This window comes from Lacerta agilis, chromosome 15 (genome assembly GCF_009819535.1).
Source record: "Lacerta agilis isolate rLacAgi1 chromosome 15, rLacAgi1.pri, whole genome shotgun sequence".
In the NCBI taxonomy this organism is placed as follows: domain Eukaryota; kingdom Metazoa; phylum Chordata; class Lepidosauria; order Squamata; family Lacertidae; genus Lacerta; species Lacerta agilis.
This window is the reverse complement of record NC_046326.1, coordinates 10540113-10565173: the sequence shown is the minus strand read 5'-3', so window position 1 is coordinate 10565173 and position 25061 is coordinate 10540113. Positions and strand designations below refer to the sequence as shown.

Here is a 25061-nt window from a genome sequence, read left to right as displayed (position 1 = left end):
GGGCTAGTCACACTTCTCTGAAGTCTCTCAGCCCCACTCACCTCACAGAGTGTTTGTTGTGGGGGAGGAAGGGAAAGGAGAATGTTAGCCGCTTTGAGACACCTTCGGGTTGTCATAAAGCGGGATATCAAATCCAAACTCCTCTTCTTCTTCTTCTTCTTCTTCTTCTTCTTCTTCTTCTTCTCTTGTTCTCTTATAATGGAAATGGTGCCCCCCCTGAGAGGTGCTGGAACTGAGTCTTGGCTGAAAAAAAAATGCCCTGGATATAAACAAATAAATAATCTTCCTAGGGATGGGGACCCTCAAACCCAGGTGGCCAGTGTACCCCATCAGTCCACTCTATCTGGACCTTGGGGCTCTGCCCGGGACACACCCCTTCTTAAACCACACCCTTCACCAGCTTTGCTTTGCACCCTCTTTGAGTGTTTTTGCCTGACTGGAATTTGTCCTTGAACTCTGATCATGCTTCTTTCTTGCCTGGATAGAGAGGGAGTGTGAGAGAGTAAAGAAAATAGCTTCCTGTACAAAGATGAAATTCGCATTCATTTCTCTGCTTCTTTTGCCTCTGGCTTTGCCCTTCTCTGGCATGTGGCCCCTGGAAAATTGCCCAGAATGGAATGTGGCCCTCGGACTGAGAAGGGCTTCCTCCAAAACGATTCTTCAAAAGTGTGGATCTCTGACAAAAATATAAGAGCTCCTTCAAAGTTCACTAGGTGCCATCTACACTATACACTAGTATAGTGCATTTGACGGACATGGCTTCCCCACAAGAATCCTGTGAATTGTAGTTTGTTATGGGTTCTGGGAATTGCAGCTCTGTGAGGGTCAACTATAGTCCCATGTTTCTTGAGGGGAAGCAACATATATGATCTGGGTGTGAACACAACTGCAAAGTGAAAGTAAAGAGCAGAGTAGGTATTGTAAACCACTTAAATGATATTGTGGCATATAAATATTTCCATAAATAGATCCTTCAGCAATATGAAATAAACAGCTCAGGCGTTGGTATAAGAACAGGAATTTTAACAGTTGAACACAGTCAAGTTTATTTATAAGCCCCTCTATGGCAATTTCTGCATTCAAAATTGGTTTGCCACAACAACAGCATAAGATGGAAGCTCATTACCAAATTGGTTTGTTTGTTTGTTTATAAACCACATTGCAACTAAACATAGGAAGCTGGGTTCAGAGTCGTCTTAAGCATATCCAGCACCATGGTGCAAAGCTCCCTCCGGCACACACACACCCCACACCCCTGTTTCCCAGAGTTGTCGACATTTTTTTAGGAAGACGGCACTGCCGGCGGGGCTGGAGAAGGCGGGCAGCGGCTGGAGGGTGGCTCCTCCGGCAAGGAAGAGATGGAGGCTGGACGCGGCGCCTCCTGGCTCAGCTGGCCGCTTTGTGCCGCAGTGGCCATGGCAGACGGAGGCTCCAGGCACGGCACTGCTTTGGCACGGCATGGCGGAGGCGGGCGAGGATCGTGAGCTGATGCCGGGAGGCGCCGCGTCCAGCCTCCGCCTCTTCCCTGGCGCCCTCCAGAACTTGGCATCCTGGCGCCCTGCGCCACTAGCCTCTATGGGTAAGACGCCCCTGGCAGGGTGTTTTTTTTCCACTGAGTCAGACCATTGGTTCATCTAGCTCAATATTTCCAACACTAACTGGCAGCGGCTCTCCAGGGTGTCAGACAGTAGTCTCTCCCAGTGCGACTGAGACATGGTGTGGATTGAACCCAGTATCTTCTGCATATTTACCACAACATTACTATTGTCTTTTCGGGGGGGGGGGGATTACTGGTTGGGTAGAATAAAATAGAAAATATTACGAACTAAAGACAATAAAGCCCGTTCTACAGTTCTACTGTTAGCCTATACAATGAAAAGTTCATAAAATGCCTGGATCACATTTCAGGGAAAACATTAGTTGCCATTCCATAAAATTGCTTGGTGAGGCTTCAGGGAAAGACATGGCAGTGAACTGATAGAATCAGGCATTTCCAGTTACTATACCGTTCATGAGTAAGACATAATAAAGTTATTGTCTAGCTTCCTGACTTGTGTGCCCAATAAGCTTTTTTTTTTTAGGAAACTCATTAACACTTAAAACCACAGACTATTTAAATAACCAATACAGTATTCAGTTTATTGTACTAGAACAAGGGTTGTCAAGTTTTTTGGGGGGGGGAGGGGGTTGAGCACATTTGGGGTTTTGAGAGTGCTGTGGGTGCCAGTCACAAAATGGCTGCCATGGGGGCACTGCGCATCTCAAAATGGTTGCCATTGTGTGCGGCATAATGACTTCAGTGTAGGGGAGGCTGAGAAAGTGCAAACAAGAACTGAGCAGGAAGAGCTAACAGTCTCTGGTGTATTGAGGGTTTATGAGGCGATATTTACTTTATCAGGTGCTATAGGTTGTACTAGTGGCTGCGCTGATGTCCGCAGGCACCCTGTTAGTAACCGGTGCACTAGAAAAACCAACAGCACTCTGAGAACAGCACTAAATAGAGAGTCACAATTACAAGCAGGTCCCTATTTTCAACTGTAGGGTCTGGATTAGGCCAAGTGGCCCTGAGATGAACCAGCAAAACATTGCTGGGGGTCTGGAATAGTGAGCCAGGCTGAAAATAAAGTTCATCTTTGGGATCTCAGCACTGTGAAAAAAAGAAAAATGCATGAAAAGTACAGAGGGGAAACATAAATTAAAAATCTGCCCCCAATGTGTTTGTGCTGGGTTGTTTGTTCAGACTTTCCTGGGTGTGTGGTTTTTTTTCTGGGCGCTTCGTGCTTGTTTACTTGTGCGCCAAGCAACGACGTTGAGAAAGTAATGCCACGCCGTATGGGTTTACTCAGATAAGGCAAATATTTAATCAGCGACAAAAAAGTCTTAATTGAATGGTGACCTCTTATCCCAAACAATGACAAGAATGTCTTCTTTAATAATTGAATAATTCTTTTCAGCATCATTTGCTTTGGGGCTTTCCCAACACTGCAAGCTTTATACCGATAGTGCCGCCAGCTCACGGAGGAGAATTTCTCGCTGTATATTTAGCTCGCCTCGGCAAGAGGCACATCTCGCCAGCAAGGCCGGTGGCAGCCAAAAGGAGCAGATGGCTTGCACAATGGACTAAACAAGCCTCAAAGCTGAGTCACGGGTGCCATATTGTGGGGACACAGTGGAAGTCAGAGGAATAAGAAGGTTTGGGGGTTTTTTAAGCAGCAATGTGCCACAAAAGTCGCCCTTTCAGTAAACGTGTAATGGCTTTGGTTTCCTGGAGGGCAAACTTTCTTCTTCTTCTTCTTCTTCTTCTTCTTCTTCTTCTTCTTCTTCTTCTTCTTCTTCTCTCTCGCTCTCTCTCTCTCTCTCTCTCTCTCTCTCTCTCGCATTTATATCCTGAATTTCCAACCAACCTAAGTTTCTGAGGCAGCTTTGAATGAAAGCCAAAAGCCAATATCATCCTATGTCATGCAGTGGATCTATTTCTGCCACTTCCTTCTCTTCCCTTTCTTTCTTTCTTTCTTTCTTTCTTTCTTTCTTTCTTTCTTTCTTTCTCATCCTTCCTTTGTGCATCAAAGTAATATTAGAACCTGAGCTTATGGGGAAGTGGGGTGGCTTTAGACTGCCTTGTGTCCTACTACATCATTTGTGAGGCATACAATTAACGTTTCTTTCGTTATTTAAAACTCTGTCTGCATTCCTGATATGTTACAGCATGGGTAGGCAAACAGAGGCCCAGGGGCCAAATCCAGCCCAATCGCCTTCTCAATCCAGCCTGCGGACGGTCCGGGAATCAGTGTGTTTTTACATGAGTAGAATGTGTCCTTTTATTTAAAATGTATCTCTGGGTTATTTGTGGGGCATAGGAATTCGTTCATCCCCCCCCCCCCAAATATAGTCTGCTGCCCCACAACAAGCTGAGGGACAGTGGATTGGCCCTCTACTGAAAAAAGTTTGCTGACCCCTGCGTTAGAGCTACAAAGCCACAACAAAAAGGTTCTCCACCCAATATGAAACCCAAGAGCCAATTACCCAGCTAGTCCAGCATCCCGCTCTCACAGTGGCCAACCAGATGCCCATGTGAAACTCACAAGAGCCCTCTCTCCTCCTATGGCTGCCAGCAACTGGTTTTCGAAAGCAATGCTACATCAAGCTGTGAAGGTGAAGGATGGTGGAATATTCCCTCCGTGAATTTATCTAATCCTCTGTAGAGCCATCAAGTTTAGTGGCTACCATTAGTGCAAGAATTTCCACTTGCACAGCACATCTCCCCTCCTGCCCGTCACACACAATAATTTAAGTTTGCACAACAGAACTTCCCCACTCTCCCGCATGCGCCCTGAGCCCTCCCCAAATCTTAGTCAGAGGACTGGGGGAACCCCCAAAACAAATTTAGGGGGTGAGAGGGAGGTTCTGTTGCCTGAGGGTAACATGAGACACTTGGCTGTACTTTGGTTATTAGCCTGTTGGAACATGAGCATTTTCTTGTTTTTAAAACTCGCTTAAAGCATTACGACTACTGGAATGAAATGGTGCTTGCTTATGCTGCCCTGATAGTAAACACATTTACTTGTGGGAAAGTGTATTTTGTTGAAGGCAAATTTTAAAATGCATCTCTTCATGAAAATAACACACAAAAATGCTTTCTGTTGGGAACAATGCTTGCAGAAATGTATACATTGCTCAGAACTGCATAAAAATGTGTTTATTGGGAGAAATTCACAGTACAGTGGTGCCCCGCTAGACGAAAATAATTCGTTCTACGAGTGTCTTCGTAGAGCGAATTTTTCGTCTAGCGAAGTGGCAATGCAGCGCGGAGGTTTTCGCACCAAATTTTTTTTTTTCCCGTCTTGCGAGGCAGCCCCATTGACTTTTTCGTTTTGCGGGGCAGCCTTCCGCTAGCGAATGCCGTTCGTCTAGCGAGTTTTTCGTCTAGCGAGGCATTCGTCTAGCGGGGGCACCACTGTAACGTGCTGTCAAATTTTCATGAGGCTTAAAAAAAAGAAACAAAAATTGCTGAAATGTGGAGACTTGGATTTAAGCCTGGGAAAAAAATGAGAAACAAAAGAGAAAATGAAATTGACAGAGTCGTCCACCTCTAGCAACAACCAGCATCAGCTTTGATGCCTACCTTAATTTCTGATGTTGGACTTGTTTGACATTGCCTGTGTCATATGTTACCCCCTAGATTTGACACTGAGGTGCAGAACCCAGGTGTCCACCCTTAGCTGTACTTCTGTTAATTTTGTTGGTCTGTATAAAATACTGTGATAAGCAGAAGGCGGGAGCAAGGATAGGAAAAGGGAGAACAGTGACTAAATCAGGAAAAAGGGTGGGAGGGGTTAGATGGTTTATTGTTGATTTTTCATAAAACTATTAAACTTGCAGCTGCTGGCAATAAAAACAAAAGCGATCCATTGCAAAATAAGCCACAACTGGTAAGTAATGCATAGAAAACACTCCCAGAAACTTGGGCAAATAAAGACTTTAATCAGTGCCTTGATGTATGGGCCAAACAAGCATGTTCTAAACTCTGGGTGCCACCACAGTGAAGGCCCTGTCCCTAGGAGCCACCCGCCTCACTGCATCTCAATTCTGAAGGCAATGGCACCCAGAGCAGGGCTTCAGCTGAGGATCTTAGCAAGGAATTTCATATGGCTTAGTCGGCAGGTGCTATAAACCCCAGTCTGCAATCGGTCATGAGTTTTCCATGGTCGCACCTCGCAAGCATAGAAATTGGTACTGAGCACAATGTTCAGCCTCAGGAAAACATCAGTGTTGTTTAAAAGAAAGAAAGAAGGAGAGTTGCTAGACCTTAAAACTGCAGACATAGACTTGAAAGCGTATAGGCAATACCTGATTAAATTTCAAAAGCCAAAATGGGTCTTCTGACTATTAGGGGCAAAATGTGAGTGTTCTTCACGGCTCCTTTCTATTGTTCGCAAAAGCAGAAAGAAGTACGCTATGTCAATATATTCAAGTGGCCCTCATTTACATAAGTTATGTACATTACAGAATTTGGGTTGCCTCGATGCAGAATTTGAGAGCCAGTACAGTACGTTGCACTACGAATCAGATTCAAATCCCTGCTAAGACGGGAAGTTCACTGAATGACTTTGGGTCAATCACCATCTTGTCAGGTTAAGCTCCCTCACAGGATTGTTGTGAGGATAAATTTCGGAAGAGGAAGAGCTCATTGGAGGAAGACAGTGATAAAATAAAACGCAAGCCCTCCGTTTAAGTTTCCAACCCTGACCTTGGAGACTTGCATCAGCTTAAAACTAGTGTGGGAGTCAGCAAGACCTAATGGAGGACAAGTACTATTTAGGGGAATGTAGATAAGGCAGTAATATTTTATCCCTTATTAATTAATCTGGAATAGCTACCATTTTTCATAGTTCAGCAACTCAGGGTTGCTAATTCAGATTAGAATCTTCACTCCCCACAAATTAGGAACCCCTGATGGCGTGAAAAAGAGTTAGGTTCAAGGAATTAAACTGAAACTGCCTCCTGTACTGTAGATTCCTTTTCAGTGCCACATTTCTCTACTCTCTTTCTTAACTCCTCTCTCAAAATAGTAAATGTAGCATCTGGATTCATGATTATCATTTGACCTTGTTCACCGCTAGAATCTTTAACTAAGCTCTTAAAACTACAAGAGATGCTTGGCCCGCCAAACACAACAGATTTGCTGTTTCAGTAAATGGAAGGACAAATGTATTGCAACACATTCATTCAATAGGCTTCCCCCCCCCCCCATGGGTTTGCTGCTGGAGCAGCTTGATTCAGGTGGAAAGAAATAGAAATAAGGCAACTCTGTGGAGGTGGCCCTGCAAGCATGAGGCAAAAGGAGATGATCACCCAAGGAAGAAATTCGGGGTGAAGTAAAAGGGGGCAGCAAAGGGGGAAAGGAGAGAGTTATGACCCATGATGGGGCAAATCGCGTCCTCCATCATGGAGGGCACGTGTTGCGGTGAGATCACCATAAACTGTCTCCCTGTGATGGAGCGGGACCGTTTGAATGGCCGCAACACCCCATTGGTTGCCCGTGGTTGCTAGGGCAGAGATTTGGCTAATTGGGGTGGCTATTGACTGCGGGGGGACTATATAAGTTGCTGCACATCGCTGGAGAGTTTCACTTTCTTTTGACCTGCAGCGGATCACCCACCCTCCCCTCCCTTTAGTTAGGTTTGTTCTTCTGACCTTGCTATGCCTGCCTAGGGGTCGTCTGTTTTTGGAGCAGGGGCCCGGTAGGAATTTTGCCATTTGGCCGATTGACTGGTCCCACTTGGTTTTTGCCTACCGTGTAGCAAATCATCACAACTTTGTGAGGCTGGCAGCTAGGCATTGGTTCAACGTTTTGGGGAGGGGACGTGGTTGGCTGTGCCTGCCCCTCGATTGCTGCTGCTAGGGAATTCTGTTAAAGGAATCCAGGGGCTCGCCTTGCTTTTGTCCGAACCCTGTCAAGGGGCTACGGCCACGCCAGCACCCATGGGAGCATCTGGGGTGAGCTGTGAGATCGAAGCCGTTTCTCGCTCCCCCAGGATGCTTCCCCTTACTGACATATGGTGGTGCCCAGTGTCAGTCCTGTTCCTGCCACCATGCAGGTTCAGGTAGTCTGGAACCAACGCCTGAGCAACCACTCACATGCTATAATCAATAAAGTTGTGGCCTAAATTAACGCCAAAAACCTTAAAACTAAATTGTGTGTCTATTGTGTTTTTATTTTGGGGGGTGGTTTTGGAGGTCTTCACATGCAAAACCCATGGAAACATCTCTTGTGAAACATCCCCAATGGAATGTGTTGAAAAGGAGCAACACAACGTCTCCCTTTCATTTCAATGGGGGTCTTCACATATCGCCTTCAAAATGACATGGACTATCTCTGCTCCGTGTGAGTTCGGTATACCTTTAACCATAAATCCACCCTGTCCCATTTCCTGTGAATTTGTGTTTGTTTGTTTTTAATTGCATGAAACCCATTGGGTTGTATCCAATGCTCATCATACTCAGAGTAGACCCTTTGGGATTAAGAGACCTGGTTAACTTGAATCTGTTAATTTCAATGTGTCTTCTCTGGGTAGAAGTCATTTGTAAGCAGCCCATCTTTGCTACAATAGCAAGTGTCTGGGGAGATTGCTTGACATTGCTTGGGACTGAACCAGCAGCATCACAGGAGGATACAGGTTCCTTTATACTGAAACAGAACATTGGTCAGTTTGGCCCACCAGTATTGCCTACTCTGACTGGCAGTGGCTCTCCAGAGGTCTTTCCCAGAACTCTGTTCTGAAATGCTTTTTTAAAAAAACTGGAGATGATGAGGGTTGAACCTGGGACCTTAAGCAAGCAAAGCATTTGTTCTGCCACAGAGTTATGTGCATGCAAACCATCACTGTGCCCCCATCAACAGGGGACATTTCTACAGATTTCTGGGACCATTACAGACCTTCCTGCAGTCCTTCTCCAACCTGATACTCTCCAGATGTTTTTGACTGTCCCTACATGAACCTACCCAGACCCTGTGTTCATCATCTGAGGCTCTTATTTGTGTGTCCCTTCCAGGGGGTTGTGGAGGGTGTCAATGAATGGTCGGGCCTTCTTGGTGGTGGCTCCTTGCTTGTGGAATGCTTTCCCCAGAGAGATGTGCCTGGCATTGTCAATGTTTAGGTGCCAGGTGAAAACATTTTTATTTACCCACGCATTTTGCTCACAATTGATGTTCATCTTTTCGTTGGATGTGTCCTTTGTATGTTAGGGCAGAATGAGCACTTTTAGTTTTTTTAATCTTTTGATGTATTTTAATTTGGTATTTGTACTTTAAAAAAATTGTAAGTTGCTTTGAGACATTTTTTGTAGTAAGTGGCAAACAAAGATAAGTAAACAAATAATAGTTATTTCTAGCTTGCTTTTTCTTCCAAAGTAACACAGGGGCAAACAAAACAATATAGTTTAAAATGAAATGAAAAACGTATTTAAATCATTTAAGAACACCTAAAAACATTAATAACATTTCAAAACGTTTAAACTTAAATCATGTACCCTCACGGCTAATGACTTCAAGGTTGCCAGAAACAGTATATTTCAGCCATCAAATGCCTAGGTGAATAGGAATATTTAAAAACAAACAAACACCCTGAATGTTAAAAACAAGGTAGATAGATACACCTAGCAGGGAGAGCATTCTACAAATGGGGAGTCACCACCAAGAAGACCCTGTCACGGTCATCGCCAACCAGGCTGCACCCAGATTATCTATGACATCTATAATGCAGCTGTTTGTGGGACGGACGCCTTCTTAATTCTCATCCACAAAGTTCTGTGATGTCTTCAGAGTTGAAGTGCAGCAGAGGCCTGTGATGGGCACCGTGTGTTTTAAGTTCCTCTCTTTCGATCTCTCTGTCTGTCTCCAGGATATGCTGCAGAATTCTCCTAACTCAATGACTGCAGTACCCGGCAACCCCCAAGGAATCGTGGTGCCTGCATCAGCACTGCAGCAGGGGAACATCTCCATGACAACAGTCAACTCACAAGTTGTGTCAGGTGGGAGGCGTGGAGCGTACGTCTGACCATGTTAGTCGCGTCTTTTGCATGCTTGGTATTTTTAAACTCCCTCAGATAGTTAGCTTTGAATTGTGCATAATCGTGAGGAAAACATGGGGAAAAACTGGCTGTGTAAAAAAAACACCTCTCATTGCACTCTCCATTCCCTCTTAAAAGCCACCACCATTCTCTCTCACATAAACACAGAACTTCTAACACAAATCACTCAACATGTGCCAGTTTACCTGAAGGAGTGTCTACACCCCCACCATTCAGCCCAGACACTGAGGTCCAGCGCCGAGGGCCTTCCAGTGGTTCCCTCACTGTGAGAAGTGAGGTTACAGGGAAGCAGGCAGAGGGCCTTCTCGGTAGTGGCGCCTGCCCTGTAGAACGCCCTCCCATCAGATGTCAAGGGAATAAACAGCTATCTGACCTTTAGAAGACATCTGAAGGCAGCCCTGTTTAGCAAAGTTTTTAATGTTCGATGTTTTATCGTGTTTTTAATATTCTGTTGGGAGCCGCCCAGAGTGGCTGGGAAAACCCAGCCGGATGGGCGGGGTATAAATAATAAATTATTACTAAAGGTAAAGGGACCCCTGACCATTAGGTCCAGTCGCGGACGACTCTGGGGTTGTGGCGCTCATCTCGCTTTACTGGCTGGGGGAGCCTGCATACAGCTTCCGGGTCATGTGGCCAGCATGACTAAGCCACTTCTGGCGAACCAGAGCAGCGCACAGAAACAATAAATTACTACTACTACTACTTTCTGTCTGTCAGTGGAGGGCCACAGCTCATTGGTAGAGCATCTGCTTTGCATGCAGAAGGTCCCAGGTTCAATGCCTAGCTTTTCCATACAGGGCTGAGAGATATTCCCTTCCCCCAAACACTAGAGACCTACTGCCAGTCAATGTAGATAGTAGTGAGCTAGATGGACCAACGGCCCTAATAAAGATTCCCAGAAAATGGTCTTGTCTGGTCTCCTTCCACCGTTTCTTGAGGATGCCGGCACGTCTGTTAGGACCATGCCTCTATGAAACCCCTGAATTCCATATGCACCCAAGTGTTATGATGAGTGAAGTGAGCAAGCAGATAGAATGTATCTGTCTTCTGGTGGCAAATCAGACCCTTACCACTGTCGGCGGCTGGCATCCTTGTGGAGCCGTGCCTGCTCTTCCCCCTCTCCTCCCACCCCACTATTAAAAAAAATTTTCCATAGCACCCTAAAGCAACACTAAGGTACTTTGTGGGACTGTGGGAAGTTTAAAATTGTGGCTTCCCAGGGATTGCTGCTGCACCCTGCAGTAGTCCTCATGGTACGGCAGCATGGCTTATCTGGCTTCCCAGTCCCAGAGTCATCACCAGTTACCAAGGGAGGGAGGGTTTAGGACATCAGTGCAGTGGAGGTGCAGTGGCAGGAGTGGTGGTTTGGCTCTGCCACTGCGCCCACACCACACCAGCCTCCCTGCCGCCTTGCCCCTCTCCCTCTTGGTAACCCACAGTGACCCCAGAATTTGGGAACCAGGTAAGAAGTGTCACCCTGCCCCTATGTCCTGATAGGTATCAGGCAGCATTCCAGGGCCTGGAAATGGATCTGATTCAAATAAAGTCAGTGTGTGGGATGGGATCGTTCCCACTGGCCCCTCCGTGTGCTATTTCCCTGCAATAAGAGAGAGTGCAGAGAGAATCCAGTTTGCACATGGATAGACCCTGTGCAGGCTCTGTTTGTGCTTCCCCCTCCCTTGTCCACACATTGACTTTACCTGAATTGCCATCTGAATAGGGCTAGGAGCTCGTGAGCAATTGTTATTCAGGAAGCATTCTCTTGTCAGGAAAGTGACACAGGGACCTCACTTTCGATTCTTGCTATATTCCTTCCCGGCATGAAAATGGTGGATCGGGATCAGGCCTTTTGCTTTGTAATTGAGACCAAATCAGGTTTACACACACTCTCTCTTCCTGCTGAAATGTCACAGCGTTCCTGTATCTGCAGCAGATTATTCTTCCCAGTCCCATCTCATCCCATCCCACCTAGTTTGGTGGCAGAGCATCTCCTTTGCATGCAGAAGCTCTACGGTTCAATCCTTGGCATCTCCAGGTAGGGCTGGTTGAGACCCCTGCCTGAAATCCTGGAAAGCTGCTGCCAGTCAAGGTAGACAATATTGAGCAAGACGCACTGATGGTCTCGCTCGACATGACAGCTCCTTTGTTCCTTTGTAGCAGAGCATGGACTCTGGTGGTTTGCAGAGTCCCCCTTCCCCGTCTAAAAGTGTTGCCACGTTCTTCTCCATTCCTATCAAAATGAAGCCAAATTCAGACGAATTGGTTTAAATGTCCTGGACATTATTTAATACATATTCACCTCCCTGATTTATTATTGTTATTATTATTGATTGATTTGTATTTGTATATTATGTGAGGTAGGTTAGGCTAAGAGACGACGACTGACCTAAGGTCACCCAATGAGTTTCATGGCTAAGTGGGGATTTGAACCCTGGTCTCCCAGGCCCTAGTCCAACAAGCTTACCACTACACCACGCTGGCTTTGACTGCGGTGGATATGTGTTCATATTACTTTCACCACACTAGCAGTGCAATCCTACGCATGTCTGTTGAGAAGTTAGTTCCGTTGAGTTCAGCAGAGCTCAGTAAGTGTGTGTATCCATAGGACTGCAGCCTTAGAATGATACATCTCCCTTCATCTTCACCTGGGCCAGGGAACCTGTGGCCCTCCAGATATTGTTCAACTGCAGTACAGATCATCCCTCCCCATTGATCATGATGCTGGCTGGAGATCAATACCATATGGAGGGTCTCCATATGGTTTCCCATTCCTACCTTAAAGCCTTTATGTCTGTCTTCATCCTTAAACTGTCTTTTAAAAATATTTTTTTTTTCTAAGAAAGAACCGAAGTAAATCAGACAAAATAAAGTTTCTTAGTTCCAAAGAAGACCAGAAAATGCAATAAGCTAAACTGAGCACTGCCATCTATTAAGACAGATCGTCATAGAATGAACAAAACAAACAAACAAACTGGCTGATTTGAGAAATGCTATACCAAAGTATTGTTCATATAAGAAATAAGTGTAAAGCATCTGTCAATCAATATATGAGTCTGATTGTGTTTGTCCATCAAATGCCTGTATTTGTTCAGTCAATTTCTCCATCAAGGCTAAATCCTAAATCCTTCTGTATCAATTTATCCATTGAGGAGCAAATTCTTACTGCTTTGCTCAAAAGACCAAACAAAAAAACGTTGTCTGTGACATTTGTCTTCACCTTCCAAATGCCTTCTTATGGGGGATCCTGCAAGAAAAGTCTTGTGGCTTTAGTGGGGTGGGCATGATTCTGTTTATTTTTCTTGTGTCTCTCTAGAAATATAGTAAATCCAAATAATGCATTTAAATCCATTATGTTTTGGCTGGTCCTGATTTCTAAAACCTTTGGACAGCCTTTGGGATCTTTCAGGTGAAGATGACTGTGTGGATTCCTTCCGATACAGGTTTCCCCCACTGAACTTTAGATTCAAATGCATGAGGCTGGTTGAAACTTCTTCTTTTTTCTGTTCTGCCGATAGATTTCAGCTGTCTTCCTAAAATTCTGCTGTGAAATCCTGTCTCTTTGCCAGGTGGAGCCCTTTACCAGCCTGTAACTATGGTAACGTCTCAGGGCCAGGTGGTAACCCAAGCAATCCCACAGGGAGCCATTCAGATCCAGAACGCGCAGGTAAGACCAACCGCCTGAGAGACCTGGGGAACCGAAGAGGGTGAGGAGATCACTTAGGCTCTGGTTTGTTTTGAAGCATTCAAAATGGAAGTCAGTCTAGGACTTTGCAGATCTGGATCTATCCTCTCAGAGAGGAGAATGTGGCATAAGATCCATTAGGAGTGGTATTAAGCTGCCACATTCAAAACAGGGGTATTTATCCTGGCAGAGGATCTTCTTCCAATGAATATACGTAGAAAATGCTGTTTTGGAATGTGGATAGGGTGGCGCTGTTGTCTAAACCACTGAGCCTCTTGGGCTTCCCAATCAGAAGGTTGGCGGTTCGAATCCCCACGACAGGGTGAGCTCCCGTTGCTCTGTCCCAGCTCCTGCCAACCTAGCAGTTCAAAAGCACGCCAGTGCAAATTGTAGATAAATAGGTGCCGCCATGGCGGGAATGTAAACAGCGTTTCCGTGCGCTCTGGTTTCCATCACGGTGTTCCGTTGCACCAGAAGTGGTTTAGTCATGCAGGCCACACGACCCGGAAAGCTGTCTGTGGACAAACGCCGGCTCCCTTGGCCTGAAAGCGGGATGAGCAGCGCAGGTCCATAGTCGCCTTTGACTGGACTTAACCATCCAGGCATCCTTTACTTTTTTTTACCTACCTTGGCTAGGCCCAGGTCTGCATAGCTTTAGCAAGGTGGTGGCCTCATAAGCCTTCAAAGCATAATTTGCAACTACCCATTATGGAAGGGAAGCAAGAACGCTATGCTTTAACATGACCTGTAGTTATAGGATATCTGTTGGGCACTGCAAAGTGCAATGCTGGCAAGATCTCACCCACGCACAACTTTAATTTCCTAGTGGCATCAATACAGATCCATTCGCATTGGGATTGGGTGATGTCACGGAACTGTCAGTTCCCAGTGGGGCAGTCAAGGGGCTGTGGAAATACAAAGAGCCCCAGCGCCGTGAGGACAGCAGCAGCACCTCCAGTGGGGAAAGAGGGACATCCTTTAGCAGGGAGGAGAGACAGGAAGCTAGTCAGGCGAGGAGGGGGCTTGAGTATGCTGCAGAGCCCCAGCGTTCACCTAGCCAGGCTGGCAGAGAGGAAAGCACGATGCTTCCATCGCCCCAGTTGTGTAGAGGGGTGAAATGCAAGGAGGGGAGGGGGAGGTTTGGGGTGCCGAAGTTCTTTTGCTGGGGGCGCTCCCGAAAAGCGCCACTTCCAAAATCTGAGACTGACTAAGCAGGTCATGGATTTTGGAGCTCTGCACTGTATATATTTGCACTATTAAACTTGTAAATAGAAGGAACGGAGTCCTGCCTTGTTACGAGAAACCACAACCCAAACCTCACGGGGGGGGGGATTCAGTTTGTTTCACATTTTTATGTACATCTACCTATTTTACCCATCCTAAAACAGTATGGAAGCCAACATGCACATGTCCTGTGAAATTCACATTTGTCTGAATTTTGCAATAAATTCCACCAACCGAAGAAATGTGAACAAAAATCCATATGTTACAGGAAAGTTGGCATAAAAATGCATATATTGGTGAAAATAACATGCAAAAATTCATCATACTGGGTGAAATTTCTTTCCAGATATGTGTGTGTTAAGCAAGATCGCGTATAAACATGTATCTGTTAGAGAATCGTGTGATAAAATGCTGATCAATTTTTACTAGGGCTTTTTAAAATGTGCATAAATGTGGCAAACCAACCCTAAGTTTGGGGGGGGGGAAACAAGAAACTGAGAGGAAATTGTTTGTTCCTAATTTGTATATGCAAATGTTATGCATTTTTTGTGTGCACCTGTTCCCTAAATGCTTTAAGAATCTAGCCATGCCCCTAAATACAATTTTCAGTGCCCCCCCAAAAGAAAACACTACCATCTATCTCCATCCTGGGAGGCACGTAAATCACTCTGCTAATTGAAAAATTCAGAGAACAGAGGTACAAATAATGGAGATCTTATTGTAGTAGGAAATAGCATTCCCAGTTAGTTTCTCCATCAGAGTTTTGCAGGCAGAAAATCCTTACCTACTTCTTGAAATGTGTCCCACTTATTCTGCCCCCGCCCTATTTTGTATTAATGAGAAGCAAATCATATAGTGCTTGCTATATAAGCTCAGATCTTTTTTATATATAAAATAATAATAATAATGAAAAAGCGTAGGCATTGATGTACTGACATTTCCTACTGAGTCAGCACTGGTGGGACCACAACTGCACCCGATCAGTCTCTGAGCTCCTTTAAAATCTCTCTTTCTTTCTTTCTTTCTTTCCCTTTTTACTTAAAGCTTAATAATAATATAAAAACCTATCGGAAAGGGCATTGGCAGGCCTGTCATATCCCCCAATTCCTCGTCTTTCTCTCAGCTCGGGGATGAGGAGTGGAAAACAAAACCTGAATCTCAATTCTATTTAATGTGTAAAAGCTGTTGCTAGCTCAGATCTTAGAGTGAAATTGATCAGATCTGTTGAATACAAGTATGCTGGGAATATTGTGGCACTGGTGGAGCCCTGGACAAGCACTCCTAATGTTATTTCTGTATTGCCTGGGTAATTTATTCAGCCCAGACCTTGCAATACATCCCAAGCGGTACCTGGGGGAATCATTTATACCTGACACAGGGCTGCCATCCTGATGTTTAATTCATGCAGGAGAAATGTTTTTATGAAGAACCTTAAAAAAAAAGTGTCTGTGTCTCTGTGTGTGTTTTTTAACTTGACGTTGAGATTCCAGTTTCCTGCAACCTCATTAAAAACTTCTCTCCCCCTGCTTCCCAAGATCTTTGCATTTCCTCTTCTTTTTTTTGCCAGCCTTTTAAAAAAAAATAACCTGCTTCTGCTAAGAAGAATCCTATTGGGAATTTTACATTTTAACACTGATTAATAGATTGGAGGGTATTTTAAAGCTATTTACTGGGAAGTGACTTACACAGAAATCAAAGGGGCCAAAGCAATGCTATATTAGCCAATAGGCACTTCAGACATCAGCAAAGCAGGGGCACCCCCAAAAATATGAGAAATTTCTATTTGAAAGGAATTTGCATTCAGAAACTCTAGGGGGGGGAACGCTCTTTAATTTCAGCATACATGTATGTTTTGGGTGACTTTGAAAAATCAAATTTTATTTTTCGGTTTAGTATTTTTTCCAGTTTTGAATTGCATATGGCAGGCACCATATGTTTTTCAGTACTTGGGGCCTCTAAAACTCTTGATCCAGCCCTAGATGAAAGGCTGGTTTACACAACAAGCAAGCAGCTTGAGTTTCTTCCCCTCTTCCCCTCTCTCCATGGGTGTACCCAAACTTGCATTGTGTGAACCAGAATACCCATTCACTGTTGCCTGCACTTGAGTTGCTGGTCAGCTGTTGTCAAGGGATGGTTCCCCAACTTCCACCTCCCCAAGACTAAAACAGTGGACATTTGCTTATTAAAAGATAGAAACAACCACTGGCCTGAAGAATTAGGGCCATTCTGCACTATTAACTGGCAAGAGCACATGCAGAAGATTTCAGCATCCCCCCAGATTGGATTTTCAGGTAGGGCTGCAGGTAGGTAGCAGCAGAGGTAGGATGCAAACATCATTTCTTAGAAACATAGGAAGCTGCCTTAAACTATTGCTTCATCTAGCTCAGTCTAGTCTACACTGACTGGCAGTGGTTCTCCAGGGTTTCAGACCAGAGCCTTTCTTTCCTCCACTACCTGGAGAAGCTGTGGGTAGAACTTGGGATCTACCTGATAAAGTTAGAGGTACTTTCTCTTTTATGATTCTCCCCATCTTGCAAGTCTGTGCCTCGACCCCAAAAGTAGTGTTTGGAGATGAGATTTCCTGAGCTTTGCTCAAATTATTCCTTCCATGTATTAGCTTTTCCACAACCTTTCCAGCATTAATTTGGTGCAAGGGTGCTTTCCGAGTAGAAAGATCGTAAGTCACTCCCTGTCCAAACCACTATGCAGATGAAAATGTAGGATGAAACCGCGCCGTTTATGTGTGCGGTCATAATTTGATGAGTAGCATGTTCTGCCTCCACTGTTGGAAGCAGTATGCCCCAGAATGTCAGTTGCTAGAATCATCATCATCATCATCATCATCATCATCATCATCATCATCATCATCATCATTTAAACACCCTTCATCCATAGATCCCAGGGAGGTTCACAACACAAAAATACAATATAAAAAAACACAAAGTACATAATAAAAATAAGGGGGGAAACAAATAAACCAATAATCTCCTGGCAGAGAGAGCACTCTTGCATCTGGTTGTCTGCTATGAGAACAGGATGCTGGGCTAGATGGATTTTTGGCCTGACCCTGCAAGGCTCTTCCAGTCTTGCATCTCCATTCATAAGCAGATTTATTTATTTTTAACTCTAACTTTTGGCACAGTGGAAAAGCCTACTGATCTTTCTTTCTTTCCCAGCTTCTAAGTGTTCCTCCTAAGTTAGTTTTGCTCTCTTCCTCTCTGAATAGCACAAGCCTCTCCAGCCTCGCAGAGCCACCGTGAAATCGGACCGACGTTGCGATCTGTGTCACCATGGCAACCCGGGCTCCTCTTTTCCTTTCCTCCCCCCCCTCTTTTTTACCTGCATTGTTGCTTAAGCTTCCCTTTCTCTTTCCCTGCCCTGTAGGTTAACCTGGACCTGACCTCCCTCCTTGACAGCGAAGATAAAAAGTCAAAGAACAAACGAGGAGTCCTGCCGAAGCATGCCACGAATATCATGCGGTCCTGGCTCTTCCAGCATCTTATGGTGAGAGAAGTTAACAAGTGTGTCTGAGCGATTAACCCCTTGGGATCGTTTTCCCATTAAGGAGAAGCCAGTCCAAAGGGTGCTCACTGCCTGGGTTTCCATGAAGTGGCTTGCTTATCTAGGATAAGCACAAACATCTTCACAATAGCCAGAGAAAGAGGCTGCAGACAGGAAGCTATGCACTATTCTTTATCTTGTGGATTAGAGGAAAAAGCCAAACAGCCCATTCCTAAGGATCTGCTTTAGTAGCTGTACAGTAGGTGCAAGCAGTGACTTGTGCTGCTGCAGCTTAAGCACGCACAATGCACATACTAATGGCAAGCAGGGCAGGAAAGGCCTCCTTTTACTACACTGTACCAAAGAATGACAGACTTCTCAGGCTCTAAGGGACTCATTAGGTGCATCTGGCTACACAGAATCAAACACCTTTGTACCCAGGCCTAGGGTGTGCCAAATGTTTACCTGTTTCAGTTTTCAAAAATCTTGTTTTCAGCGGGACTAAAATATTTCCTGGAAACACCTTTTTGAAACCCGTTTACTGCTGTTGCCGCTTGTTCCTCCTCTCTCTCCTGACTTCAGTGCATTTGTGTTCATCCGTTTCCGGTTAAAGCTGTGTTTTCTTGGGCAACTTATCCTAACCAATCAGGGATCGCTAAGTGAATAGAATGTCACAGCACTACATAGCCAATCGGTTTTGACTATGGGGCAGCATTACTGAGGGTAAACATAGACAATTGCCCTCAGAGTGAGGGTAAAAACAAACAAACAAACAAACAAATATTACCTGCCCGTCACCCTAAGGTCCCAGGGCGTGTCCACAATGATTTAAAATGCAACATTAAAAACAGTTGGAAACAATTTATAATCACAAGATTAGGGTGGCTTCTAAACATATGCAACTCAAGGGTCAAAGGACAAGAATTGCACCTTCAGTATTCGATGAAAACATTATTGTGAAGGTGTCAGGTGCTTCTCTCCCTGGACTGGTCACACAGGTGTTCCCAGCCAATCATCCATGGGAAAATACTTGGAGAACCCCTTGGGAAAGAAAGAGCCTAAAGGAGGCAGCCTTTTAAATACCAATTTTAAAAATCTTTTTTAAAAACGTAAATACAGTAGCTCTCTCAATTTCTGCACTCTTGATTTCTATTACCTATGTTGCTAACAAGACTGAGATATGTGTCTATGGGTGCACACAGACATAGTCAGTGCCAATCTTCTATGGGGGGGAAATTGACACTACTAACCATGAAGTTGTTACAGTAAGTGGGCTACTTTTAACCAGTGCTTAGGGGAAAGGGTGCCGGCACTGCGTACTTTTGAGTTTCTCCAGAAAAAAAAGCACTGGATATAGATACAGATATACTACAAAGAGAGAGAGAGAGATTCAGTAGCATCCAGTGAGGCAGAACGTGTGAGGCACTGTTGCCATCCCAGCTTCCCAGCACAGCAGGTCACTGGCACTTACTGAGGGGAGGCGCAGGAAGCTCAACATGCAATGGCAGGAGTGTTTGATTGACTCCGCCAAACTGCACCAAGCACCCCATGCCTCGCACCTCCCCTCTTCCTCTTGGTAAGTGGTAGCGACCCATTGTGTTGGAAAGCCAGGAGAGGAAGAGTGCCCAACCCGCATGTCTCACCAGTCAGTACTGAATATCTTCTTCTTCTTCTTCTTCTTCTTCTTCTTCTTCTTCTTCTTCTTCTTCTTCTTCATCACTCGTAGCCGAGTAAGATTGTCTTCCATAAACACAGTTTTAACCATGAGTCTGTAAGTGACTGTGGAGGCCAATTCTGGATCCACATGTCCTTCCACAGTGGGGACATTGGTTTCCGGGTGGGAGTTGATCACGGTGTGGATTTGCCAAGCGTGCCTTCCTCTTAGCACGTTTCTCCCTGAATATAGATATAGATGGACCTCAGTCCCATGGCCTATCTACCCAGCCTCCTGCTTTCACAGTGGCCAACCAGCTGTCTTTGGGAAGCCTGAGAGCAGAAACTGAGCACAACAGCACTTTTCCCCACTGGTGAATACCAGCAAATGGCAGTCGGAAGCTTAGCGCCTCTGACAGTGGAGCAGTCATCATAGACTAAAGCAAACCTGACCTACTTATAATCCTCCACATCAAATGCCACCCGTAAGTTGTGTCTCGTAGCCTATCAGGGGCTTCACTCAATCTATTGATCTTACTACCTTCTTTGGCCTTAGGAAACAGGGGCAGCTGTCAAGCATGTGACAGACCACAAGACATGACTGGCAACATTTAGCTTGGTGTGGGCTTAGCTTAAAGGGAGGGACAGGAGAGAGCATGTCAGAAAGAATGGCTGATGTGAGTCCTCATACTAATCCAAAGACTCAGATCTGGGGATCTGGATTTTGAAATCCTTACATTTTTATTTTTGTAGTTTCGACATTTGTAGTTTTGACTGATGTGCACATTTTTGAAAGCACTGTCTCCTAACATAACGCTTTTTGTATGTTAGTTCCACTGATGCATTCATTTTTATGCAAACTTTCCCCCTAATAGATGCATTGGTTGATAGGACAACTGCATTGCAAAAATTCAGATTTTGAAGGAAGGTTGTGTTTGGTTTTCCTTGAAAGCACAGATTTGATAAATTCAGGTTCAAATGTGAACTGGATCAAATTTCTCCCCATCCCTACCCCTTATTTTAAAATGTTTGAAACATCACTCACTTGATCCATGTGGCATTTTGGCACAAAGCAAAACATCTCACTCCAATGTATCTTGGCCTGTTGAACGCAATAGCTTTCAGAAGATCCTGGCTGCTGGATCAGACCAAAAGCCCCCCTTGTTCTCACGGTGCCTATAGTGCCTATAGGAAGCCCCCAGGCAGGATTCTGTGTGTCATGTCTGCCTGTTGTTTCTGGATCAGCCAAAGATCACATAGTCCCAAGCAGCCTACATTCAGCTGCTGCAAAAGTTGGGAAGGAAGCAATTTGCACAATGGCACCAATTTTGTCTATGTCTAGAACACACGGAATATGTTCATATTCTGCAATAAATGGTAGAGTTCCTCTAGAGGGAAAGCTCAACCATGCTTTGCATTTTCCCTGCTATTTGCCAAAATTATTGGATAGAGGGAAATTGACCATTATTTGGAAGCATTGCATGCTCTCATATTCAGGGCTATAGCTGCCACCTAGTGCCCAAGAGAGAAAATATATTCCAATTTGCTAGACAACCAAGGACCATCATACATGCATATGCCAACCCACAGTCTCATAAGGAAATTTGGGGCATAATAGCCTTTTTGTAGATGTATCCTACTGGCTTGGGCTTCTTTGACTGGTTCAGGCCTCTTCATTCTCATGTGTTATTCAGCCCCCTCCCCTCCCTTGTGGATCAGCATTCCTTCTGTTCCTTCTCCATTGATGGACGGAAGCTGGAATTGCCCACATCCCGTCATTTCACTCATTTGCGTGTTTCCTATAAGACTCTGCTCCCACGTCTCAATGAGGACTAGAAACATGCAGGCACCTTTTCTGGATTCTACACCAGAAAGCTCGATTTTAAGCTATAGAATGATTCACATTTTTTCATATTTCTAAACCTTAGATGTCACCCTTTTTTGCAAGATCTGTGTTATGTAAACAACACAATGCACAACATAGAATCTAATGGCTGTGTTTGGCTAGTATATGTATTAATCACTGGGTAACAAAGGAAGCAGGTGACAAATATATGCAACCCACCAAGTAATATCACCCTCAGCTTCAGCCCTAACTTTTAAATTTGGCTCTTTAAAATTCTGCTTCACTAAGTTAAGCTAAGGGTGATACACATCTCTTTGGGGTAAACATGGTTTATATTGGGTTGCAGTTACAAAGCTGAAAGTAAATAGAAAGCTGAACTAAATATTACAAATAAAATGTGTTAGTAAGTCAAGGTAGGTGGGTGGCTGGGGGGGGAGGAGAGCAGTTGAGAACAGTTACAATTATTAATGCTGGGAGTGTCCCTCCTTATATCACAACCTGGGGTGGGTCGACCAGTGGGATTCATTGGCAATGAGATGTCTCTATCTAAGCTACTCAGAGTAGGCCCACTGAAATTATTGGTTCCCAGTTAGTTTTGTCTATTAATTTCAGTGGGTCTACTCTGAGTAGAACTAGCACCAGCTATAATCCACTAGGCACGATTCAACGGCATTGTTGCACACTGTGCTCACTCAGTGGGACTGTCTTCTCTGGAGGGTTGGAGGGACCCCTGGAACAGATTTAGAGAATGTGCAGGAGGAGGGGGGTGAGTCCCATTGCGCAAGCAGACCTTGTTACCTATGTGCATACCTACCCCACTTTGTGCTACGTTGATTTCCACCCAGCATGTTTGCAGTTTACAGTGCAATGCCCCGCTTTACACGATGCATAATTAATATTATAATAAAAGGTAAAGGACCCCTGGACGGTTAAGTTCAGTCAAAGGCAACTATGGGGTTGCGGCACTCATCTCGCTTTCAGGCCGAGGGAGCCGGTGTTTGTCCACAGACAGCTTCCCGGTCATGTGGCCAGCATGACTAAACCGCTTCCGGCACACGGAGAGCCATAACGAGTGCCAGAGAGCATGGAAACACCATTTACCTTCCTGCTGCAGTGGTACCTATTTATCTACTTGCACTGACATGCTTTCAAGATGATAGATTGGCAGAAGCTGGGACAGAGCAATGGGAGCTCATTCCATCACAGGGAATCAAACTGCCGACCTTCCAATCAGCAAGCCCAAGAGGCTCAGTGGTTTAGACCACAGATAGTTCTTTAGAAAAGGATAGGTCTATTGTATCATTTATTTAATTAGTTCTTTTTATACTTTACTTATATCATTTATTTATATCCTGGCCTTCACCTAAGGACCTCAACGCAAAATGCATGGTCCCCATCTTCCTGCTTCCATTTTATTCTCACAACAGCCCTGCGATGAAGCAGAGAGAGAGAGAGAGAGAGAGAGAGAGAGAGAGAGAGAGAGAGAGAGAGAGGCTCAAGTTCACCTTTGTGATCAAATGAGCATTTGAACCCAGGTCTCCCTGGTCCTGGTGCAATACTCATTATGCACTAAATCACAGATGGGGAACCTGTGGCTCTCCATATATTGCTGAACCGCAGCCCTCATTTCCCCTAGTCATTGGCAATGTGACTGAGACTGGTGGGAATTGGAGCCCAACTACTTCTGGTGAGGTCCAGGTTCCTTACTCCTGCTTTAGATGCTTGGGACATTGGACAAGGGGGACCATTATCCCGCCCACGAGCTTCCCAAAGGCATCTGGCTGGCAACCGCTGGAAACAGATCACTGGAGTGGATCTTACATCTGATCATACACAGCAGGGCAAATCATGTTTTATATATGTTTTGAGACGAGTTCTGGGAGAAGCCAGGAAAGCCTTTGCTTGGATCTTGGGAGCCTGTAAAATGATACAAGGCTGGAAAATACAACACGGCAAGCAATTTTGCATGAAATACAGGAGGTGGGCTGAATGTACATCCTAGGTACATCGCCCTTTCTGTGACTCATTTGTTTCAGCTGTTGTTGTAAATGTGCCATAGCCTATAGGATGCTGCCTGGAGGAGCGGTTTTTTTTTATTTTCCATCATCCGTTCACAACAGTTGGCTCCAACTGCAGAAGAATTAAAAGGCATTTGGCAGATTTTCCAGAGCACTATTTTACACAGCAATTAATACAGATTTATGCAATTAGCACTGTTAGAAAGAGACTCTGGGGCATTCCAGGCTTCTTGTCCCAATTATCCCTGAAGCTTTGGGGGAGAAGGAGGTCGTTAGGATGCAGTTTTTAATTTAAATGTTTTTCGCATTCAGTTTGGGGGGTGTGGGGGCGTGTTCATTTAGCGATCAGTTCAATGGGCTGCGTTTCACGGCAGGCGGCAACCGTTTCTCATAGGTGTAGCTCAGGGGAGGGCAGAAGAGAGATCTAATGGCAGATCCCCTGGGTGATCCACAACAGGAGATCCACAACAGTGTCCGACCCCTTATTGTTTACAACTGCAACAACAAAATGACTCCCCACCACTGAAATGGGGAGGGGAGAGGCAAACAGAAATGGATTTTGTGTGTGGAAGGGCTTTGAACTCAATAATAATAATAATAATAATAATAATAATAATAATAATTTTATTATTTATATCCTGCCCATCTGGCTAGGATTCCCCAGCCACTCTGGGCAGCTTACAGCACATATAAAAACATAATAAAACATCAGACATTTTTTAAAAAAACAGAATATTTTATGCAGACTATAAATAACCTAATAAATCAACAGAAGATAATCATAACCATAATAATCGGTTTACAGTTGTACCCAAATTAAAATAACCACCAACCCCAACTAAACATTTATTATTATTATTATTATTTTCAGTTTTATACATTTCAATAATTTTACAATCATTTTAACACTTCAGAACTCGACTTCCTTCCCCCTCTTTCTGCGGTTCCTTAAATTTATTTTTTATATTTTCTGCATGTTCCATATTAACTTAATTTACTCATTTATCCATCCACTTTAAATATATATTCTTATAAAACTGCCGGTTATTACAGTAATCCTGCCAATGTTCTTATCTTGCTCGGGGGCCATGCTAATCTTCTCTGCATTGTTCCAATTTTAGCATTTGAGCTGCTGAAGCAAGCCCAACCCCAACTAAACATTTAATCAACCCCAACCCAACAAAAACAAAACAGAGGAACCAAAATTAAAACCGTTTTAAACATTTTAAAACATTTTAGCCAGTTGCCCCAACCCAAGAGTTGTTCCAGCAATGTCCCTCTGGCCTCCCAGGAGCCCCTTTTAGCTGTTCAGGGCCTTGCAGCAGGGAGCAGTCTTCCTTAGGGAGTTTTTAATGTTTGATGTTTTATAATGATAATAATAATAATAATAATAATAATAATAATAATAATAATAATATTCTGTTGGGAGCTGTCCAGAGTGGCTGGGGAAATCCAGCCCATGGCTGTCAACTTTCCCCCTTATTTTTTTGCGGGAATTTCCCTTATTCCAGCTCCGTTTCCCATTGCAAAAAAAGGGAAAGTTGAC

General features: G+C 44.5%; 1 protein-coding gene and 1 non-coding gene across 4 annotated transcripts in view; one reads left to right on the top strand and one right to left on the bottom strand.

Moving 5' to 3' along the window:
* Positions 1 to 25061, top strand: part of PKNOX2 (PBX/knotted 1 homeobox 2) — a 283944-nt gene that overhangs the window by 242023 nt on the left and 16860 nt on the right. For all 3 annotated transcript variants that reach the window (XM_033172676.1, XM_033172677.1, XM_033172678.1), the window contains 3 exons: positions 9402 to 9531; positions 13158 to 13255; positions 17882 to 18001. In XM_033172676.1, coding sequence (XP_033028567.1) covers positions 9402 to 9531; positions 13158 to 13255; positions 17882 to 18001 — 348 coding nt within the window. The remainder of the gene's footprint in view (positions 1 to 9401; positions 9532 to 13157; positions 13256 to 17881; positions 18002 to 25061) is intronic.
* Positions 24559 to 24660, bottom strand: LOC117060434. Its single transcript, XR_004427992.1, has one exon. It is a non-coding gene; the product is annotated as a U6 spliceosomal RNA (small nuclear RNA).